This window comes from Oncorhynchus nerka, linkage group LG6 (genome assembly GCF_034236695.1).
Source record: "Oncorhynchus nerka isolate Pitt River linkage group LG6, Oner_Uvic_2.0, whole genome shotgun sequence".
Lineage (NCBI taxonomy): Eukaryota > Metazoa > Chordata > Actinopteri > Salmoniformes > Salmonidae > Oncorhynchus > Oncorhynchus nerka.
Window position 1 is genome coordinate 62216549 of NC_088401.1, and position 23702 is coordinate 62240250.

The 23702-nt window shown below is 44.2% G+C and overlaps 2 protein-coding genes across 4 annotated transcripts in view; one reads left to right on the plus strand and one right to left on the minus strand.

The window, feature by feature from the left end:
• Window positions 1–3592, minus strand: part of LOC115130813 (platelet-derived growth factor C-like) — a 70045-nt gene extending 66453 nt beyond the window's left edge. Inside the window, exon 1 of the mRNA XM_029662275.2 lies at window positions 2657–3592. Coding sequence (XP_029518135.1) covers window positions 2657–2828 — 172 coding nt within the window. The 5' untranslated portion in view covers window positions 2829–3592. The remainder of the gene's footprint in view (window positions 1–2656) is intronic.
• The window catches only part of glrbb (glycine receptor, beta b), a 63957-nt gene that overhangs the window by 3597 nt on the left and 36658 nt on the right, over window positions 1–23702 (plus strand). The gene's annotated exons all lie outside the window — the stretch shown is intronic.

The following is a 23702-nucleotide window of genomic DNA, read 5'->3' on the forward strand; positions in this document are numbered from 1 at the left end:
GGTTGCATAACAACGGTCAACAACAACAGTTCCCTTGGAGGAAGTTACTGTAGTACAGGGACTGCACTAGCAACCATGCTGAGACTGATAGTATAGGGACTGCACTAGCAACCATGCTGAGACTGATAGTAGAGGGACTGCACTAGCAACCATGCTGAGACTGATAGTAGAGGGACCACACTAGCAACCATGCTGAGACTGATAGTATAGGGACTGCACTAGCAACCATGCTGAGACTGATAGTATAGGGACTGCACTAGCAACCATGCTGAGACTGATAGTAGAGGGACTGCACTAGCAACCATGCTGAGACTGATAGTATAGGGACTGCACTAGCAACCATGCTGAGACTGATAGTAGAGGGACCACACTAGCAACCATGCTGAGACTGATAGTATAGGGACTGCACTAGCAACCATGCTGAGACTGATAGTAGAGGGACCACACTAGCAACCATGCTGAGACTGATAGTATAGGGACTGCACTAGCAACCATGCTGAGACTGATAGTATAGGGACTGCACTAGCAACCATGCTGAGACTGATAGTATAGGGACTGCACTAGCATCCATGCTGAGACTGATAGTATAGGGACTGCACTAGCAACCATGCTGAGACTGATAGTATAGGGACTGCACTAGCAACCATGCTGAGAATATAGTAGAGGGACCACACTAGCAACCATGCTGAGACTGATAGTATAGGTACTGCACTAGCAACCATGCTGAGACTGATAGTAGAGGGACCACACTAGCAACCATGCTGAGACTGATAGTATAGGTACTGCACTAGCAACCATGCTGAGACTGATAGTAGAGGGACCACACTAGCAACCATGCTGAGACTGATAGTATAGGGACTGCACTAGCAACCATGCTGAGACTGATAGTATAGGTACTGCACTAGCAACCATGCTGAGACTGATAGTATAGGTACTGCACTAGCAACCATGCTGAGACTGATAGTAGAGGGACCACACTAGCAACCATGCTGAGACTGATAGTATAGGTACTGCACTAGCAACCATGCTGAGACTGATAGTAGAGGGACCACACTAGCAACCATGCTGAGACTGATAGTATAGGTACTGCACTAGCAACCATGCTGAGACTGATAGTATAGGTACCACACTAGCAACCATGCTGAGACTGATAGTAGAGGGCCACACTAGCAACCATGCTGAGACTGATAGTAGAGTGACTGCAACTCTCCCAGGACTGTCACTCTCCCAGTAACCACCACTAAACATGCCAGATAGGGCTAGCTTTCAGTATCAAATTGTCGCCGAGCATCAGCAATCAACCACACTGGAGCGCTGGTGAAACACTCACACGTCAGAGCCAAAGGTTAACGTTAGCCAGGGACTTTATTCTCATTCAATGCGTGGCCACTGTTTGCCAATGGAGGAGCTGCATGCAGGAATGTGAGATATGCAAATTAGGTGTTTGAGGTGACGGGTAGCCTAGCGGATGGCTGGCAGTTCGAATCCTGGGTCTAACGGGAAAAATGGGGTGGGAAGTGAGCTAGCAATCAGAGGGTTGCTGGTATCAAATCCTAGATGCCATTGCCTGCCGTTGTGCCCTTGAGCAAGGCACTTAAAACCCCACAACAACAGGTCCCTGTATATGTATGTATATGTGCCTTTCTGAGGGGTTGGGTTAAAAGCGAAAGTCACATTTCAATTGGACCTTATGTGCAATTGACCAATAAATTAATCTTACTCTTAAGAAGAATGCCTAATGTTTTAAGTAAGACATAGGGTGACATATGACCTTCCACAACATGAGGGGGCTGTGCATTAGAAACAATTTTGGTTGTTAATGACACTGTAATTATATGGTAATGACGCTGGTAAGTATTGAATAAACAAAGTTTGAGATAGCGAATCAGTATTAGTGTAAAGCAAAAATCTGCAAACAGTTTCCATATAATAAACGAATGGAAAGAGTACATTGCTATAAGCCGCCTAGTGTATGCTTCATCAAATAATGTGAAATGAACTGCAAAATTACCTGGATGCAAAAGCATAGGCTAGTTATGAATTTATGCACAGGTGTGCACATCCATGCACACAGGCACACACACCTCATCACAACAATAGCTTGATTCTAAGTTCCACATGCTGAAAAGAATAAACTATTTGCAGAGATGATTAATTGGACAGTCTCTTAATCTATGTAATAATGTATGTATGTCTTACCACCATATTTATTTGACTTTAAAAGGGGAAATAACAATAAAAGAAAAAACAATTTGACAGTCTAAATCAGTGGGGTTCAGAGGATAAGCAAATGACATCACCTGGAATGACTACCATTGAATGAATGGAGCCTTTGACAATCATAGAGAGAACCTCTCTCAGGGGACATTACATTTCAGAGGGGTTTCCCCCTTAAACACACACCGGCACACTTGAAAGGTAAAGGTAATAATATCCACTTCCTATCCTGGATAATGCTGTTTGAACTGAATAAAACGTATTCATTCATTGCTGTTTAAACTCAAGCAAGATGTGCTTTGTAAGAGGAGTAGGTTTGAGTTCTGGAAGTTTATGTATGAGCAGGAATGGATATGTGAGAATTGTTAAAGTCCTTTATTTCCAACTCAACCCATGTTAAAACTGACAGCTAAACACACATTCAAAACACGCAACTTACCGTTTTGTTCCTTTAAACTTGGTTGTTGGAATTTGCTGACATGACTTGATTCAGCTTCTGAGCCATGTTGTTGGAGAAGCGATACAAACAGGATTAATAATGGAAGGATCATTTGGATTAGTGGCGGACAGCGATTACAAAACACTGTTGACGAGACGTTTAGTATCACCATGCACAAAGGTTGTTTGGATGACAACAATGCTGTTTTGGACAAATTTGTAGCGGATAAACGCAGAGTAAAATCGACATAATCTCATTCAAATACAGTCCTTTGAAAAAAAATGAAACGTCAAAAAAATCCCGTAATATCCACAAAAGGATACTTTTGAAACCAACGGCCGAGCGCACGACAAACTGGTTCCGATACAAGTGCGCACCTGTGGGGTATATGGAAAATTGCCTTGGAAGTTAGAAAGTCACTGCTGCGCTTGAACTAAATTACATATCCACTTTAAAGTTCCATCAAAGGCACCAAATTACTTATATATTGAGTGAAATAAATCGTAAATGCTTAATTCTTAAACTTTTTGTCCAATGAGAGGTGCGATACTGTTGTCTGCGCGCGACATTCATTAGTTTCCAAAGTCTCCGCCGTCTGCAAGTCCAATCCACAGATTTGCAGGCATTACAATAAACTTCACATTAACCGCAGATACCACAAGAGTGCAGTGCAATTCGATACAGTTTGTACAGTGGATGATATTGCAGAGCACACATAACTCCAGTTGTTTGGTGAGGTCTTGGCTCGGTGGCTGGAGACTGGAGCTAAACTGTCGCTAAAAGTGAGACGACAAGGTCTGGATTTTTGGAAAAGCAGACTGCCAACTGAGCTGACGACACAACAGGTGCTATACAAAAAGTAAAACTTTCTAGTGAAGAAAACTACCCGGGAAGTTAACTGTTCAGTTGCTGCAGCTCTCCTGGTGTATGTCCAGCTCTCCTGGTGTTTGTCCAGCCAGCACATTTGGTTCCTTGTAAGTTGTGGGAACATACGTTTTTGGTTTCCAGTTGGTTCTGGGAACAAAGCCATAAAACGGGTAAAACATCATGTTTTGTAAACATTCTGAGAACGGAAGTGAACATTTCGACCTGTTCTGGGAAGTAAATGTTTAAGTTGCAGGGAGTTTCTCAGAATGTTTTAATATAGTTAACGTTACCTGAAAGTTTTCCTGGGTGGTTTTATTGACGCTCTGTAGGGCAGAATTTTTTGGGCAATTTTGAGTTTTTGGAATAACTTCCTTAAATCTTTCACTGAATGTTTCAATAAGACTTTTAATAACACTGCTAGCTTATTTGTGGTTTACCTTCAAACTCCATGCACAGACAGGGCACATGGAAATTAATTCCCAGGCATTAATCCTGCACACACATTTATTTTTTATTGTGACACGGCATGAGTGAGATTTTAACCTATAATCTTCTGTTCTGTATTTGTCATTTAGCAGACACTCTTATCCAGAGCAATTTACAGTTACCACATTCATTTTAAGATAGCTAGGTGGGACAACCACAAATCACAGTCAAAGTAAGTACAATGTTCTGTAATAAAGTAGCTATCAAGTCAGACCTAGTAAGGGGGAAAAAAGTAAAGTGTGAGTGATAGTTCACAGGAAGTTCACAAAAGGGGGGTGCTGTGGGATAATTTAAGATACTCTTCGAACAGGCAGGGTTTCAGATGTTTTCGGGAAGATGGGCAGGGTTCTGCTGTCCTAGCTTCACAGTGAAGCTGGTTCCAGCATTGGGGTGCCTATAACCTTCTGTTCTCTATCCATGGAATTATTCCAGTGTGCCACCAGGATGGAGCTAGCGTGCCATGTTTTTTTAATGCTTACAAAGCTGTTCATTTTAGTCTATTAAACAGACCCCATTTCAAAGGAAACAAGATCAGGTGTGGCCAATTACTGGGCTCAGCCATCACACCTTAACACACTTAACAAGTTAGAGGATAGAGAGAGTTCTGTTGATGCTGAGAACGGAATGTACAGTATATGTTTAAGTGATAATGTCCTCAAAGCCGGTGTTTGAAGGATATATTGGCACGGGTAATGTTAGGCCCGAGACGAAGTCGCCAATATATCCTCCAAACACCGGCTTTGAGGACATTATCACTTTTATACAACGGGTTACCAACATATTCAAATAATGATTGACATGTTCTCATTATACATTTTATTATAAATGTTATCCTTCCACAAGATATAGTCCCGACCCTAATCTAGGGTTGCTACCCAAGCAGGCTGGTCGTTCGTTCCATCGGTTCGGTTGCTAGACCCATTCGTTCAGTCTTTTTGTTCTGTATCGCTCGTTCTAAAAGTTCCATTGCTATACTGGCTGGCAACGTTCTTATCCCTTGCTTGCTAGCTAGCCAACTACGGCAAATGTACAGTCACGTCAAAAAGTGCAGCCAGAATAACTGCAAAGTAGTAGTAGTAGTTAGCATTTGTTTAAGCTGTTTTCTAGAGACATTTATTTGGATACATCCATAACAATGAGCTAATGAAGTGCGATTTCGCCTGGCATAAAAAAATATGCTCACCTGTCAGGACACTGTGTTGTTTAGAGGAGCTAGCCAACAATATAGCTAACACCTTCACTTCAAACTGAAGCTGGATACAACTAAGGGATGTATCCAGGCACTCCATGTTGTGTCTTGCCTAAGAACAGCCCTTAGCCATGGTATATTGGCCATATACTACACCCCCTCGTGCTTATTGCTTAAATAACATTCTCTGAACGTTAAAGTTTTTTTGTGATTTCTATGGAAAGTTTTCTTAATGTTCTCTGAGCAATTTGAGAAAATGTCTTTAAATAGGAAACCTGTAAGGAAACCTGTAAGAAACATTATGCTGAAGTATTGAAATTCCCACAGAACAACATTGTTTCTTAACGTTCTTGTTAAGGTTCTTCCTCTGAAGAGGTGTAGCAGGGATTGGACCAAAATGCAGCGTGGTTATTATTACACTTCTTTAATAAAGATGATAACAAACAATACATAAACATGAAAAACCTAAACAGCCTTATCTGGTGCAAACAAACACAGAGACAGGAACAATCACCCATGAAACACTCAAAGAATATGGCTGCCTAAATATGGTTCCCAATCAGAGACAACGATAAACACCTGCCTCTGATTGAGAACCACTCTAGGGAACCATAGATTTACCTAGACAACTCTACTATACCACAATCCCATAACCTACAAAAACCCCAAGACAAAAACACACCACATAAATAACCCATGTCACACCCTGGCCTGACCAAAATAATAAAGAAAACACAAAATACTAAGACCAGGGCGTGACAGTTCTCTGAACTATTTAAGAACATTCCAAATGTCAAACCAGTTGGAGAAAGTTCCTAGAACATTACCAAAATTGAAATGAAATGTAACCATGATTGAACCTTAAACCAAGCCACTATCCTGCACAATTTCCAGAAAGTTGTGTGAAGGTTGTATGCAAAATAACCATAGGACTAACATGCTCTAGAGTCTATTGATGAATCCATGCCCCGGTGAATTTATGCTAGAGATCTACCGTTTCTTATAGTGGCTGAAGCTGAATGTAGGGCTTGCCATTAACCTGTTAATCCACTTGTCCTTCAGACAAGGTGACTGAACATGTTGTTGTGTTGTTTGATGCAATAAACCACTTCACAAAATAAACTGCATTATTATTACCATACCATTATTACAGAGAATCAGACTATTCATGCTACCCTTATTGAAGCCTTTCTCAAAATAAAACACGGCCACTTTAAGACCAAAAAACCCTCCCGCTTTTTACCTGACTCGCTTGTCTAGAAACTGATATATTTTGTACACTTGTTGGAAGCAATCACTCCTCTATTGCTGACTACAAATGATCTATTACCGGGCTATTAACTCAGTAACTAGCAAAGGATATGAACAAAATGTGCACACGTGGCTACACGAAGCTCTCGCTTTGATCTCAAAACAAGTGCATCTACGCATGGCCGCTAATGCTGTAAACACAGTCCAGTTCAAAGTAAATGGCACAGACCCATGTATGGCAAAGGTCTATTTGCATATAGGCCTACTGCAGCTCTGATTGTTTATAATCAAATAAAACTGTATGTCACATGCGCCGAATACAACAAGTGTTTACCTTACGGTGACATGCGTACTCACAAGCCCAACAGTGCAGTTCAAGAAAGAGTTAAGAGAATATTTACCAAATAAACTGAAGTAAAAAAAATAATAAAAAGTAACACAATAAAAGAACAATAACAAGGCTATATACATCGGGGTACCGGTACTGAGTCAATGTGGGAGGTACAGGTTAGTCAAGGTAATTTGTACATGTAGGTAGGGGTGAAGTGACTATGCATAGATAATAAACAGTGAGTAGCAGCAGTGTACAAAACAAATGGAGGGAGGGTGGTGTCAATGCAAATAGTCCGGTGGCTATTTGATTAATTGTGCAGCAATCTTATGGCTTGGGGGTAGAAGCTGTTAAGGAGCCTTTTGGTCCTAGACTTGGAGCTCCGGTACCGCTTGCAGTGTGGTAGCAGCATACGCTGTGCGGTAACAGTCTATGACATTTTTTTGGGGCTTTCCTCTGACAAAGCCTAGTATATAGGTCCTGGATGGCAGGAAGCTTGGCCCCGGTGATGTACTGGGCCGTACGCACTACCCTCTGTAGCGCGGTCAGATGCCGAGCAGTTGCCATACCAGGCTGTGATGCATCCGGTGAGGATGCTCTCGATGGTGCATCTGTAGAACTTTTTGAGGATCTGGGGACCCATGCCAAATCTTTTCAGTCTCCTGAGGGGGAAAAGGTGTTGTCATGCCCTCTTCATTACTGTCTCGGTGTGTTTGGACCATGATAGTTCTTTAGTGATGTGTACACCAAGGAACTTGAAACTCTCGACCCACTCCACTACAGCCCGTTGATGTTAATGTGGACCTGTTCGACCAACCTTTTCCTGTAGTCCACAATCAGCTCCTGACTAAGTACACACCCAGAGGGGCCCCAGTGTTGAAGATCACTGTGGCAGTAGTGTTGTTTCCTACCCTTACCACCTGGTGGCAGCCCGTCAGGAAGTCCAGGATCAGTTGCAGAGGGAACTGTTAGTCCCGGGGTCCTTAGCTTAGTGATGAGTTTTGTGGGCACTATGGTGTTGAATGCTGAGCTGTAGTCAATGAACAGCATTCTCACATAGGTGTTCCTTTTTTCCAGGTGGGAAAGGGCAGTGTGGAGTGCGATTGAGATTCTGTGGATCTGTTTGGGTGGTATGCGAATTGGAGTGGGTGAAGGGAATACGGAAGGATGCTGTTGATGTGAGCCATGACTAGCCTTTCAAAGCACTTCCATGGCTACCGACGTGAGTGCTATGGGGTGGTAATCATTTAGGCAGGTTACCTTTGCTTCCCTTGGGCACAGGGACTATGCTGATCTGCTTTAAACATGTAGGTATTACATACTCGATCAGGGAGAGGTTGAAAATGTCAGTGAAGACACTTGCCAGTTGCTCCACGCATGCTTTGAGTACACGTCCTGGTAATCCGTCTGGCTCCACGGCTTTGTGAATGTTGACCTGTTCAAAGGTCTTGCTCACGTTGGCTACCGAGAGCATTATCACACAGTCGTCTAGAATAGCTGGTGCTCTCGTGCATGCTTCAGTGTTGCTTGCCTTGAAGCGAGCATAAAAGGCATTTAGCTCATCTGGTAGGCTCGCGTCACTGGGCAGCTCATGTCTTGGTTTCCCTTTGTAGTCCGTAATAGTTTTCAAGCCCTGCCATATCCGACGAGCGTCAGAGCCAGTGCAGTAGTATTCAATCTTAATCCTGTATTGACGCTTTGCTTGTTTGATGGTTCATCTGAGGGCATAGCGGGATTTGTTATAAGCATCCGGATTAGTGTCCTGCTCCTTGATAGAGGCAGCTCTAGCCTTTTGCTTGATGCAGATGTTACTTGTAATCGATGGCTTCTGGTTGGGATATGTACGTATGGTCACTGTGGGGACGACGTCTTCGATGGACTTATTGATGTAACCGATGACTGAGGTGGTATACTCCTCAATGCCATTGGATGAATCCCGGAACATATTCCAGTCTGTGCTAACAAAACAGTCCTGTAGCGTCATCTAACCACTTCCGTATTGAGCGAGTCACTGGTACTTCCTGCTTTAGTTTTCGCTTGTAAGCAGAAATCAGGAGGATAGAATTATGGTCAGATTTGCCATATGGAGGGCGAGGGAGAGCTTTCTATTTATTTCTGTGTGTGGAGAATAGGTGGTCTTTTTTCCTCTGGTTGCATGTGACATGCTGGTCGTGCTGAAATGAGGTGTAATTTGTAAGTCGCTCTGGATAAGAGCGTCTGCTAAATGACTTAAATGTAATGTAAATGTGTAACGGATTTAAGTTTGCCTGCATTAAATGCCCCTGCCACTAGCAGCGCCGCTTCTGGATGAGCATTTTCTTGTTTGCTTATTGTTTGCTTACTCTGCTAGTTTGTGTAGAGTACGGGCTGAATAGTGCGTGTCAATGCAATAGAATCCTACTCTGATGCATTCTGCCTACAACAACATATGTTGCACAGTTTGTTTTGTTTCGGTATGTTGCATTGAAAGTGGCTAATATTGTGTGTCACAATTGCCTCAGTAAAGGAAACGTTGACAGTGTTAACAGGGAAAACTCTAGCACAGTGGTCACCAACCTTTTCTGAGTCAAGATCATTTTGAGTCAAAATGCAAGATCTACCGCTCATGACTTTTAAAAAAACGTAAGCCTTTGCAACATTAACCAATTAAAAACAGTACTGTAGCAATGAGGTTTGCGCAGTAAGCTATATGCCCAATACATTGCCACCGCATATTGGCTTTGCTTGAATTGCCTTACCAATGCATTGTTGTTCGGGCCCCTTTTTGAAATTATATTTCAAAATTTGAGGTCGGCAATATGATCACACCTGTAAAAGGTCTATTGTTGTATTACTCGTGAAGCACAGCTGAGTGAGCATATATTTAAATAATTAGCTTTTTATTTTTATTTTACTGGGCTGATTGTGTCAACATCTAATGATCAGTCTCAGTTAAATAAAGGTTAAATAAAATAAAAATTAGTCTCAGCGGAGGGAGAGAGCAGCAGACTGAGGACCCACCATTCAACATCCCCCTGCTCTCCCTTTTCTCCACTGTCACTGACTAAAAAGGGACAGCGTCTTCCAGCTGATAGCGAAACTCAAGTCGCACTGCATTATTTCTGCCTCATGCTCAAATTCATGTTGTTACTCCTAGGAACAGAGAAAGTAAAATATTCCTCGATAAAAAACGCAAGCCTATAGATACACTTTCCAACTAATTTATTACTGTTGCAGTGCTTGTTGTAGCGCTGAGTGGAAATAGGAAGAACGCACATTTTATGGCTTATAAATGTGTAGAACACAAAGTGTTGACAGTGCTGAATAACTTAAACATGAATGAATTCATAAAAACAGCATATCTTTGCTGTATTATCTGACCGTCTCTCTCTAGTCATGGTTTTAAATGTTTTGAAATCTCACAGTATCAGCTTAGCTGTAACTTTCTTTTATGCCTGCTACCTAACTGCAGACACGGTTATCTGAGCCATCCGATTGGCCAGCGGTAGGCCTACAGTGCACTATATTTGCTCTCTGGGCCACCGGGAAGGCAGAGTTTGTGCCTTCAGACATATGCAATAGTTCAAAATGGCAGCAGTTTGCCTACCTGGCGTGCAGGGCAGCTGAATCGGGTGCACCTGCCCTAGACAAATAAAAAAAATAGGAACACAAGACTTCATCATTCTTTTTTTACATAAATGTTTGGCAATCGACTAGGAGTGCCTTGGTGATTGACCAGTTGATCGCGACCTATCAGTTGGTGACCACTGCTATAGGAAGTTGAGGGAAGTTCAATCGTGCTTCTCTCTGTCGCCTGATATTTCTGTGCTGCAGTGCCAGGCTGAGCTGTGCCCAGTTCAGAGGGAGCATTGCCAAGTACCGGCTGTAAAAATTGCAAAAAGGCCATTGGGTTCAAATGTGCCATGAATAACGTGACCAAACATGGGTCTAAAATATGTTTTATTTTTTTCCTGAGTTTTCTTATATCTCTTAGATATAGGACAGACACTTGAAAACCTTTTTTACTGTTTGTTTTGCCATTTATGTTTCTGATAAAGTAGCCTACAGGAACAAACCATGTGTGTCCATGATGCGTAATGCATTGTGCCTGAATTTAACTACTGTATCTACTATACATTTTATAATTAATCTTCATTATAATCACATCATAAATGATATCAGCTAGATTTTGCATCAATAGAGTGATAATGCATGGCACATTTGAGTCAAGCAATGTTAATGCAATAGGTCACAATGTAATGTACAAAATATCATTTCGATCAGCTAGTCCTCTTTTTCCCTCTTTGTTTTTTCCTACCCATTGCTGTTAAACATATTCCTTGTGATATCATGCCATTAAGGGTTAATATAATTGTGATATTGGCACTGTAGGCTACACATAACTTTCCCATTTCAACAATGTGAATACTGTACCATAAACACTCCCCCTGGACTCATTCCTTCGTCTCACCATCATTGCCCAGAACTTTTCATCATGGGGAAGTTAGAATAATGCCTAATGCCTGTTTGGGGAAATGTTTAAGAACTCAAAATGTGTCATTTCAAAGCTGTAGACACCGCTGTTACCATTTCCCCCTTATGTTCCCAATTTCCACTCTCCAGCACAATGCTGTACCTCATCATATGCGTTTCATGTGGTTACTCTCATCTCATTGTCAGTGGAATCCTCATATGTGTGTGTGTGTCCCTGTGTAAGTATACCAGCAGACAAAGCAATCAAAGGGAGTTGCAGACACATTGAACCTATTCACCATGACACATGATGCAATGGCAGAGCAACTTAGCCCTGTCTCACATTGGTGAGACATTGCAGCCTCAGAGAGAGGGAAAGCCTAAAGATATCACCACCTGAAAAGTGTGAGAGGTTTTAATGTTTTTAATCAAAATTAACGGCAGATAAGAGATTGCATGGCTGTGATACACGGGTTGGTGTGTTGCCTCCATGGAGTGTGGCATATAGAGGTCCTCTTGTGCCTTCTGTAAGGGCCAAGTCCCTTTGTGTAAAGAAGAGTATCACATTCCACCCCTGCAAAAGCCTGCAGCAGATGTCAGCACTTCACATTGTGGAATCTCTCTCTCTCTCTCTCTCTCTCTCTCTCTCTCTCTCTCTCTCTCTCTCTCTCTCTAGTGCACACACACACACACACACACACACACACGCACTCTGCCCCTGAGCAAGGCAGTTAACCCACTGTTCCCCGGGTGCCGAAGATGTGGATGTCAATGAAGGCACCTCTCTCATTCAGAGGGGTTGGGTTAAATGCGGAAGGTATATTTCAGTTGAGTACATTCTGTTGGACAACCGACTAGGTATCGCCCTTTCCCTTTGTAAAGCTAACCTTGTGGGGACACACAATTTAGTCCCATTCTAAATCCTATTTTCTCTAACCCCTAATCGTACTCTTACCCTACCCTCGTACTCTTACCCTCAAATTAGTGTTTGTTTACTATTCTTTTGGCTATTTCTGGTCTCCACAAGAATAGTTGAACACATACACATACACTTAAGCATGCACACACATACACCCTCTTTCTCTCCCTCTCTCTCACACACAGGCACATACTCTTTCACCCCTGGAGGTTTCGTCTGTGAAAGCTTGGTATTTTGTCTCCCTGTCCACATGTGATTGCTGCTTCCATGGTGGTCTCCTGAAACACAGAGACTGATACGAAACATGCAATAAACAGTGGAAATTAGAAACAAGACGGACCTTTGGGTCACTGCAAGCATACAAAGACATGCACGCCAGAAGGCTCTGCAGTAGGCTGGATGTAATTGTATACAAGAGAAAATCCACAGCCTCTAAGCAGAGCAAAATCCCATTACGGTCCATTTGCCTTTTTGGGACACACTGTCAAATAAATGCCCCATTCCTTATGTATTCGTCACGGTGAATGTAAGATATCATTTTGTTAGAGGTGAATTACAGTGAAAACTGTATGAATGGACATTGCTATAGAGTATTCAAATCATAGTACATCATTATCGTACCTTGAGGAGAGGTTGAGGCTGTTTTGCTGACTTCATTTGTACGTTACTTATTTTTTTTACCAGCCTTGGCTATTGAGTGCTCCGCTGAGCCGTTACCATTTGAAGCTACAAATAAATAATTGAGCACCTTTAAAGTCAGATGTTGATCTACACAAAACGGTGACTCTCCTTGAATCTTACAGTATGTCACAGTCACAAATGTCCTTCAGCAGTATTATTTTGTTACAGTGGAGTTTTGCTTTGAGGCTAGAGCCCCCTGGTGGTAGCCCCTGAAGCTGCCGCTCAAATCTTGACAATTTTTTATATTTTTTTTTTATTTCACCTCTATTTAACCAGGTAGGCTAGTTGAGAACAAGTTCTCATTTACAACTGCGACCTGGCCAAGATAAAGCATAGCAGTGTGAACAGACAGCAACACAGAGTTACACATGGAGTAAACAATAAACAAGTCAATAACACAGTAGAATTTTTTTTTTTAAACAAATAAAAAAATTAATGGCTGACAATGTGTCTGGTGTTGGAGACCATTACTCATGGGCAATCTCCAATCGCACAGAAGAGTTTTGTATGTCATATAGTTGCAGTGTCCAGTCAAATATATGGAAAGTGGTATTCAATTTCATAACTGTTAGTAATGTGTTTTCCCTGTATTCTGATCCAACAGGTAAACACTGACAATAGGCTGGGCAAGTACGGCACGGAAAACTCTACGTATGTCGACTCAATAGGAAATTGCATTTAAAAAACGAAATGCCTATAACCCTCGATCTAATTGAATCACAGCCTGTGTGTGTGTGATGGAGAGAGGGAGAGTGAGACCTTGTTTGAGACAAGGAAGAGATAACGAGAGAAAAAAGCATGTGATCAATATGGAAAGGGAGAACCCAGCAACGGAGGAAAACACCAATTCCATGCATGTCTGTGTTCTTAGAAAAACCTGATTACCAATGGCCTTGACTGATAAGTCTAGCTAGCAGGCCTCTCCCTTAGCCATCAACAATCAGCCTTTGATTACCATATATCTCCTTCTCTAAATAAGACCAATTTGTCAATGAGAAAACTACCAAAAATATTTGATCGGTAGAGATCTAGATAGTGTCTGGTAGGCCATCACCACTAATCCATTTCCCTCTGAACGTCTTCAATCTTTGCATCTTCAACATATACTGTAGGAATGTGAATCCCTTCTCCTGGTGCCTCTGCCACCTCAATCACCAATCAACTGTTCATCCACTTTATCAGCACTATTTGCCACATGGTTAGTGCTTGTCCCTGTCAATGCACATTCTTCTCACCACTATTACTCCCAATAACTAGACAGGTACACACACGTTTCACGCACATGCACGTGCACACACACACACATGTTGAATGGCGCCGGAGGAGATGGCTGCCGTTTTACCGGCTCCTAACCAATTGTGCTATTATGTGTTTTTTCATGTTATTTGTAACTTATTTTGGACATAATGTCTCTTATGACCGAAAAGTGCTTCTGGATATCAGGATAGCGATTACTCAACTCGTACTGGACGGATACTTTTTCTTTAACGAGTCAGACACAAAGGATTTACTTCAGACACCGGACAAGGCTAAATCCCTGTCATTCACATGAAGAAGAGACGGAGATATCAGGGACGTAGATCGGGTTGCCTTGTAAGATTCCGTCAGATACCATCAGTCTTATTAGGCAACGTGAATTCATTGGATTATATACAGGACAGGCACCGATCAAGACTATCCTACCAACGGGACATTAAAAACGGTAATATCTTATGTTTCACTGAGTCGTGGCTGAACGACGACATGGATAACATACAGCTGGCTGGGTTTTCCGTGCATCAGCAAAATAGAATAGCTGCCTCTGGTAAGACAAGGGGTGGCGGTCTGTGTCTATTTGTAAATAACAGCTGGTGCACAAAATCTAATATTAAGGAAGTCTCAAGGTTTTGCTCGCCTGTGGTAGAGTATCTCGTGGTAAGCTGTAGGCCACACCATTTATCTATATTTTTCGTAGCTGTCTATCTACCACCAGAAACCGATGCTGGCACTAAAGACCACAGGCCATAGGCAAACAAAGAAATACTCATCCAAAGGCGGTGCTCCTAGTGGCTGGGGAGTTTAATGCAAGGAAACTTACATCTGTTTTAACTCATTTCTACCAGAATGTTACATGCGCAAGCAGAGAAAAAAACCTCTAGACCACCTTTACTCCACACACAGAGACATGTACAAAGCTCTCCCTCACCTTCCATTTGGCAAATCTGACCATAACTCTATCCTCCTGATTCCTACTTACAAGCAACAACTAAAGCAGGTAGTACCAGAAACTCGCTCAATACGGAAGTGGTCAGATGACGCAGATGCTAAACTACAGGACTGTTTGCTAGCACAGACTGGAATATGTTCTCGGATTCCTCCGATGGCATTGAGGAGTACACCACATCAGTAAATGGCTTCATCAATAAGTGCATCGATGACGTCATCCCAACATTGACCCCAACCAGAAGCCATGGATTACAGGAACATCCACACTGAGCTAAAGGGTAGAGGGTAGATTATTTGGAAAATGGTTCCGGGGGGGATGGCCGCCGTTTTACGGTCTCCCAACCAATTGTTCTGTTATGTGTTTTTTTTTTGCGATATTTGTAAATTATTTTGTACATAATGTTACTGCAACCGTATCTTATGGCAGAAAAGAGCTTCTGGATATCAGGACAGCGATCACTCACCTCAGATCAGACAAATATTTTTTCAACAACAGCAGCAAGCAGGACTCGATATTCTCCAAACACTCCACAGGGCAGACACACCAATTATTCGCAAAAGGAAACAACGCAGAGGAAGAAGACCCGGATGCCTCGTCCGGACCCGCGGAAGACAACTAGGAAAGCTGCCATTACCATCAATATTACTCGCCAATGTGCAATCATTGGACAATAAACTAGACGAGGTACGATCACGAATATCCTACCAACGGGACATCAAATACTGGTGCACGAAATCTAAGGAATTCTCTAGATTTTGCTCGCCTGAAGTAGAGTATATTATGATAAATTGCAGGCGACAATACTTGCCTAGAGAGTTCTCAGCTTATACTTTTTTCGTGGCTGTTTATTTACCACCACAGACAGATGCCGGCACTAAGACCGCACTCAGCCAGCTGTATAAGGAAATAAGCAAACAGGAAACCACTCACCCAGAGGTCGCGCTCCTAGTGGCCGAAGACTTTAATGCAGGGAAACTTAAATCAGTTCTACCAAATCTCTAACAACATGTTAAATGTGCAACCAGAGGGAGAAAAAAATCTAGATCACCTGTACTCCACACACAGAGATGCGTACAGAGCTCGCCCTCCATTTGGTAAATCCGACCACAACTCTATCCTCCTGATTCCTGCTTACAAGCAACAATTAAAGCAGGAAGCACCAGTGATGAAGCAGATTACAGGACTGCTTTGCTATCACAGACTGGAACATGTTCCGGGATTCTTCTGATGACATTGAGGAATACATCACATCAGTCACTGGCTTTATCAATAAGTGCATTGAGGACGTCGTCCCCACAGTGACTGTACGTACATACCCCAACCAGAAGCCATGGATTACAGGCAACATTCGCACTGAGCTAAAGGGTAGAGCTGCCGCTTTCAAGGTGCTCTACTCTAACCCGGAAGCTTACAAGAAATCGCGTTATGCCCTGCGACGAACCATCAAACAGACAAAGCGTCAATACAGGGCTAAGATTGAGTCATGACATTTTCAACATGTCCCTGATCGAGTCTGTAATATCAACATGCTTCAAGCAGACCACCATAGTCCCTGTGCCCAAGAACACTAAGGCAACCTGCCTAAATGACTACAGACCCGTGGCACTCACGTCCCTAGCCATGAAGTGCTTTGAAAGGCTGATCATGGCTCACATCAACACCATTATCTCAGAAACCCTAGACCCACTCCAATTTGCATACCGCCCAAACAGATCCACAGATGATGCAATCTATATTGCACTCCACACTGCCCTTTCCCACCTGGACAAAAGGAACACCTATGTGAGAATGCTATTCATTGACTACAGCTCAGCGTTCAACACCATAGTGCCCACAGAGCTCATCACTAAGCTAAGGACCCTGGGACTAAACACCTTATTCTGCAACTGGATCCTGGACTTTCTGATGGGCCACCCCCAGGTGGTAAGCGTAGGTAACAACACGTCTGCCACTCTGATCCAGGGATGCCTGTTCAGTCCCCCCCCCCCCCTGTTCTCCTTGTTAACACATGATTGAATGGTCAAGCACGACTTCAACACCATCATTAAGTTTACCGACAACACAACAGTGGTAGGCCTGATCACTGACAACAATGAGACAGCCTATAGGGAGGTTGTCAGAGACCTGTCCATGTGGTGCCAAGATAACAACCTCTATTTCAATGTCATCAGGACAAGGAGAGGGAACTACAATGCCTATTCCCCCTCAGAAGACTGAAAAGATTTGGCATGGGTCCTCAGATTCTCAAAAAGTTCTACAGCTGCACCATTGAGAGTATGGTTGCATCACCGCCTGGTATGGCAACTGCTCAATCTCAGACTGCAAGGCACTACAGTGGGTAGTGAATTTGGCCCAGTACATCACGGGGGCCAAGGTCCTGCCATCCAGGACCTCTATACCAGGTGGTGTCAGAGCAAGGCCTTAAAACTTGCCAAAGACTTCAGCCACCCTAGTCATAGACTGTTCTCTCTGCTACCGTACGGCAAGCAGTACCGGAGCGCCAAGTATAGTTCCAAAAGGCTTCTTAACAGTTTCTACCTCTAAGCCATAAGACTCCTGACCCACTCCCCCAACACCCTTGCTACTCTCTGTTTATTATCTATGCATAGTCACTTTACCGCTACCTACATGTACATATTGTCCTCAATTACCTCGACTAACCGGTGCCCCGCACATTGACTCTGCACTGGTACTCCCTGTATATAGCCTCGCTACCTTTATTTTATTGTTGCTCTTTAATGATTTGTTATTTATCGTATATATTTGTTTTTTATTTCGTATATATATTTTTTACTTCAGTTTATTTTAGTAAATACTTTCTTAACACTTATTTTTCTTAAATCTGCATTGTTGGTTAAGGGCTTGTAAGTACGCATTTCACTGTAAGGTCTACACCTGTTGTATTCAGCGCATGTGACAAATAACATTTGATTTGATTTGATACACACACACCACATTTCAATTGAACAACTGAATCACTAATTGAAGACTGAATCCTTAGGGCTAAACAAAGGCCTACCAAATAATCAAAGTGATATACACTACCTCTACCACTACCTCTACCACTATCTCAATTGTTTTTTTAAACCTATTTTTCACCCCAATTTTGTGGTATCCAATTGTAGTTACAGTCTTGTCTCATCGCTGCAACTCCCGTACCGACTCGGGAGAGGCAAAGGTCAGTTTTTGTCTGCATCGAAGTAGCAGTCGACATAGTAAAGAGGCCCAGAGAGAATGCCTCCGAATCACTTGTTCACAGCCTCTTGAAGAGTACTTTTGCAAGTTTTAACCCCACGGTATGTGTTGGAAGTTTTTTTGAGCAGGCATTTCAATGCCATGACAGAGGGTATCATGTCTGCTGCAGATGCAGTTAAGCTTTTTTCTCAAGTCAGTTGTTCGAATGGAGCTAGGAGTGTTCATGTTTTCAAGTTTCAAACATGTTCTTAAATGCCATTGAAATGGCAGCAGCGGTGTGAGAACCAGCACATTCTGGAGCATGCAATACGGCTTTCCTCAGTACGTAATCCTCTGTGCTGTCAGACTCAGCATGCTCATGGGGCTGACATCGCTGGTCCAAATGTCAGTCGTGAAACTAATAGCAGTGACGCCCATAGCAAGTAGCTCATAGATGTGCGTTTCAACATTACTGTGTAACTCCGGTAGGGCAACATCTGAAAAATAGCGCCTACTTGGTAGTGTGTACCGGTGCAAGACCAGTTGGCGAAAGCCAACATCATTCACGACAGAGAACGGTTGATTGTCAAGGGCAGTGAATTCCATTATCTTGGCGATAATGGATTTCACCTTTGAGTTGTCTCGCTGAAATGTTGTTACTCTTTCAAATGACTGCTTGACTTGAACATTTACATTTACATTTAAGTCATTTAGCAGACGCTCTTATCCAGAGCGACTTACAAATTGGTGCTTTCACCTTATGACATCCAGTGGAACAGCCACTTTACAATAGTGCATCTAGGTCTTTTAAGGGGGGGAGGGGGAGAAGGATTACTTTATCCTATCCTAGGTATTCCTTAAAGAGGTGGGGTTTCAGGTGTCTCCGGAAGGTGGTGATTGACTCCGCTGTCCTGGCGTCGTGAGGGAGTTTGTTCCACCATTGGGGGGCCAGAGCAGCGAACAGTTTTGACTGGGCTGAGCGGGAACTGTACTTCCTCAGTGGTAGGGAGGCGAGCAGGCCAGAGGTGGATGAACGCAGTGCCCTTGTTTGGGTGTAGGGCCTGATCAGAGCCTGGAGGTAGTGAGGTGCCGTTCCCCTCACAGCTCCGTAGGCAAGCACCATGGTCTTGTAGCGGATGCGAGCTTCAACTGGAAGCCAGTGGAGAGAGCGGAGGAGCGGGGTGACGTGAGAGAACTTGGGAAGGTTGAACACCAGACGGGCTGCGGCGTTCTGGATGAGTTGTAGGGGTTTAATGGCACAGGCAGGGAGCCCAGCCAACAGCGAGTTGCAGTAATCCAGACGGGAGATGACAAGTGCCTGGATTAGGACCTGCGCCGCTTCCTGTGTGAGGCAGGGTCGTACTCTGCGGATGTTGTAGAGCATGAACCTACAGGAACGGGCCACCGCCTTGATGTTAGTTGAGAACGACAGGGTGTTGTCCAGGATCACGCCAAGGTTCTTAGCGCTCTGGGACGAGGACACAATGGAGTTGTCAACCGTGATGGCGAGATCATGGAACGGGCAGTCCTTCCCGGGAGGAAGAGCAGCTCCGTCTTGCCGAGGTTCAGCTTGAGGTGGTGATCCGTCATCCACACTGATATGTCTGCCAGACATGCAGAGATGCGATTCGCCACCTGGTCGTCAGAAGGGGGAAAGGAGAAAATTAATTGTGTGTCGTCTGCATAGCAATGATAGGAGAGACCATGTGAGGTTATGACAGAGCCAAGTGACTTGGTGTATAGCGAGAATAGGAGAGGGCCTAGAACAGAGCCCTGGGGGACACCAGTGGTGAGAGCACGTGGTGAGGAGACGGATTCTCGCCACGCCACCTGGTAGGAGCGACCTGTCAGGTAGGACGCAATCCAAGCGTGGGCCGCGCCGGAGATGCCCAACTCGGAGAGGGTGGAGAGGAGGATCTGATGGTTCACAGTATCGAAGGCAGCCGATAGGTCTAGAAGGATGAGAGCAGAGGAGAGAGAGTTAGCTTTAGCAGTGCGGAGCGCCTCCGTGATACAGAGAAGAGCAGTCTCAGTTGAATGACTAGTCTTGAAACCTGACTGATTTGGATCAAGAAGGTCATTCTGAGAGAGATAGCGGGAGAGCTGGCCAAGGACGGCACGTTCAAGAGTTTTGGAGAGAAAAGAAAGAAGGGATACTGGTCTGTAGTTGTTGACATCGGAGGGATCGAGTGTAGGTTTTTTCAGAAGGGGTGCAACTCTCGCTCTCTTGAAGACGGGAGGGACGTAGCCAGCGGTCAGGGATGAGTTGATGAGCGAGGTGAGGTAAGGGAGAAGGTCACCGGAGATGGTCTGGAGAAGAGAGGAGGGGATAGGGTCAAGCGGGCAGGTTGTTGGGCGGCCGGCCGTCACAAGACGCGAGATGTCATCTGGAGAGAGAGGGGAGAAAGAGGTCAGAGCACAGGGTAGGGCAGTGTGAGCAGAACCAGCGGTGTCGTTTGACTTAGCAAACGAGGATCGGATGTCGTCGACCTTCTTTTCAAAATGGTTGACGAAGTCATCTGCAGAGAGGGAGGAGGGGGAGGGGGAGGAGGATTCAAGAGGGAGGAGAAGGTGGCAAAGAGCTTCCTAGGGTTAGAGGCAGATGCTTGGAATTTAGAGTGGTAGAAAGTGGCTTTAGCAGCAGAGAGAGAAGAGGAAAATGTAGAGAGGAGGGAGTGAAAGGATGTCAGGTCCGCAGGGAGGCGAGTTTTCCTCCATTTCCGCTCGGCTGCCCGGAGCCTGTTCTGTGAGCTCGCAATGAGTCGTCGAGCCACGGAGCGGGAGGGGAGGACCGAGCCGGCCTGGAGGATAGGGGACATAGAGAGTCAAAGGATGCAGAAAGGGAGGAGAGGAGGGTTGAGGAGGCAGAATCAGGAGATAGGTTGGAGAAGGTTTGAGCAGAGGGAAGAGATGATAGGATGGAAGAGGAGAGAGTAGCGGGGGAGAGAGAGCGAAGGTTGGGACGGCGCGATACCATCCGAGTAGGGGCAGTGTGGGAAGTGTTGGATGAGAGCGAGAGGGAAAAGGATACAAGGTAGTGGTCGGAGACTTGGAGGGGAGTTGCAATGAGGTTAGTGGAGGAACAGCATCTAGTAAAGATGAGGTCGAGCGTATTGCCTGCCTTGTGAGTAGGGGGAAGGTGAGAGGGTGAGGTCAAAAGAGGAGAGGAGTGGAAAGAAGGAGGCAGAGAGGAATGAGTCAAAGGTAGACGTGGGGAGGTTAAAGTCGCCCAGAACTGTGAGAGGTGAGCCGTCCTCAGGAAAGGAGCTTATCAAGGCATCAAGCTCATTGATGAACTCTCCGAGGGAACCTGGAGGGCGATAAATGATAAGGATGTTAAGCTTGAAAGGGCTGGTAACTGTGACAGCATGGAATTCAAAGGAGGCGATAGACAGATGGGTAAGGGGAGAAAGAGAGAATGACCACTTGGGAGAGATGAGGATCCCGGTGCCACCACCCCGCTGACCAGAAGCTCTCGGGGTGTGCGAGAGCACGTGGGCGGACGAAGAGAGAGCAGTAGGAGTAGCGGTGTTGTCTGTGGTGATCCATGTTTCCGTCAGAGCCAAGAAGTCGAGGGACTGGAGGGAGGCATAGGCTGAGATGAACTCTGCCTTGTTGGCCGCAGATCGGCAGTTCCAGAGGCTACCGGAGACCTGGAACTCCACGTGGGTCGTGCGCGCTGGGACCACCAGATTAGGGTGGCTGCGGCCATGCGGTGTGGAGCGTTTGTATGGTCTGTGCAGAGAGGAGAGAACAGGGATAGACAGACACATAGTTGACAGGCTAGAGAAGAGGCTACGCTAATGCAGAGGAGATTGGAATGACAAGTGGACTACACGTCTCGAATGTTCAGAAAGTTAAGCTTACGTAGCAAGAATCTAATTGACTAAAATGATTAAAATGATAGAGTACTGCTGGGGTAGGCTAGCTGCGTTGTTGACACTACCCTAATCAAGTCGTACCGTTGAGTGTGAAGTTTCTACAATGCTGCTTATCGGGAGCTAGCTGGCTAGCTAGCAGTGTTGGTTACGTTACGTTGCGTTAGGAGAACGACAATAGCTGGCTAGCTAACCTAGAAAATCGCTCTAGACTACACAATTATCTTTGAAACAAAGACGGCTATGTAGCTAGCTATGTAGCTAGCTACGATCAAACAAATCACACCGTTGGGACTGTAATGAAATGAAATGAAAAGTGATACTACCTGTGGAGCGACGCGGAATGCGACCGGAATGCGAAAGTTCTATTCAGTAGACGTTGGCTGGCTATTGGCTAGCTAGGAGTGTCTCCTACGTTAAGGACGACAAAATAGCTGGCTAGCTAACCTCGGTGAATTAAGATAATCACTCTAAGACTACACACTCTAAACTACAGTGTGTATTTTTATGCTTTTGTTCTGTGTAGTGCTGTATTTTTTTGTGGCGTCATTACGTCATCTACCTACGTTATATAGGTATGCAGGTCAGCTTTGACATCAGTTGGCATTTTTAGCTAATATCGGCCGATTCCGATATGCTTACCGATATATCATGCATCCCTAACCTCTACCACTACCTCTAGCAGTACCTCTACCACTACCTCTACCACTACCACTATCTCTACCACTACCTCCACCACTACCTCTACTTCTATCTCTACCACTACCTCTACCTCTAGCACTACCTCTACCAGTACCTCTACCAACACCTCTACCACTAACACTACCTCCATCTCTACCTTTACACCTACCACTACCTCTACCCCTACCTCTACCACTACCACTATATCTACCACTACCTCTACTTCTACCTCTACCACTACCTCTACCTCTAGCACTACCTCTACCACTAACTCTACCAGTACCTCTACCAACACCTCTACCACTACATCTACCCCTACCTCTGCCACTACCTCTACCACTAACTCTACCCCTACCACTACCTCTGCCACTACCTCTACCACTACCTCTACCACTACCACTACCTTGACCACTAACACTACCTCCATCTCTACCTTTACACCTACCACTACCTCTACCCCTACCTCTACCACTACCACTATATCAATTCAATTCAATTCAATTCAAGGGCTTTATTGGCATGGGAAACATGTGTTAACATTGCCAAAGCAAGTGAGGTAGACAACATACAAAGTGAATATATAAAGTGAAAAACAACAAAAATTAACAGTAAACATTACACATACAGAAGTTTCAAAACAGTAAAGACATTACAAATGTCATATTATATATATATATACAATGTACAAATAGTTAAAGGACACAAGATAAAATAAATAAGCATAAATATGGGTTGTATTTACAATGGTGTTTGTTCTTCACTGGTTGCCCTTTTCTTGTGGCAACAGGTCACAAATCTTGCTGCTGTGATGGCACACTGTGGAATTTCACCCAAAAGATATGGGAGTTTTTCAAAATTGGATTTGTTTTCGAATTCTTTGTGGATCTGTGTAATCTGGGGGAAATATGTCTGTCTAATATGGTCATACATT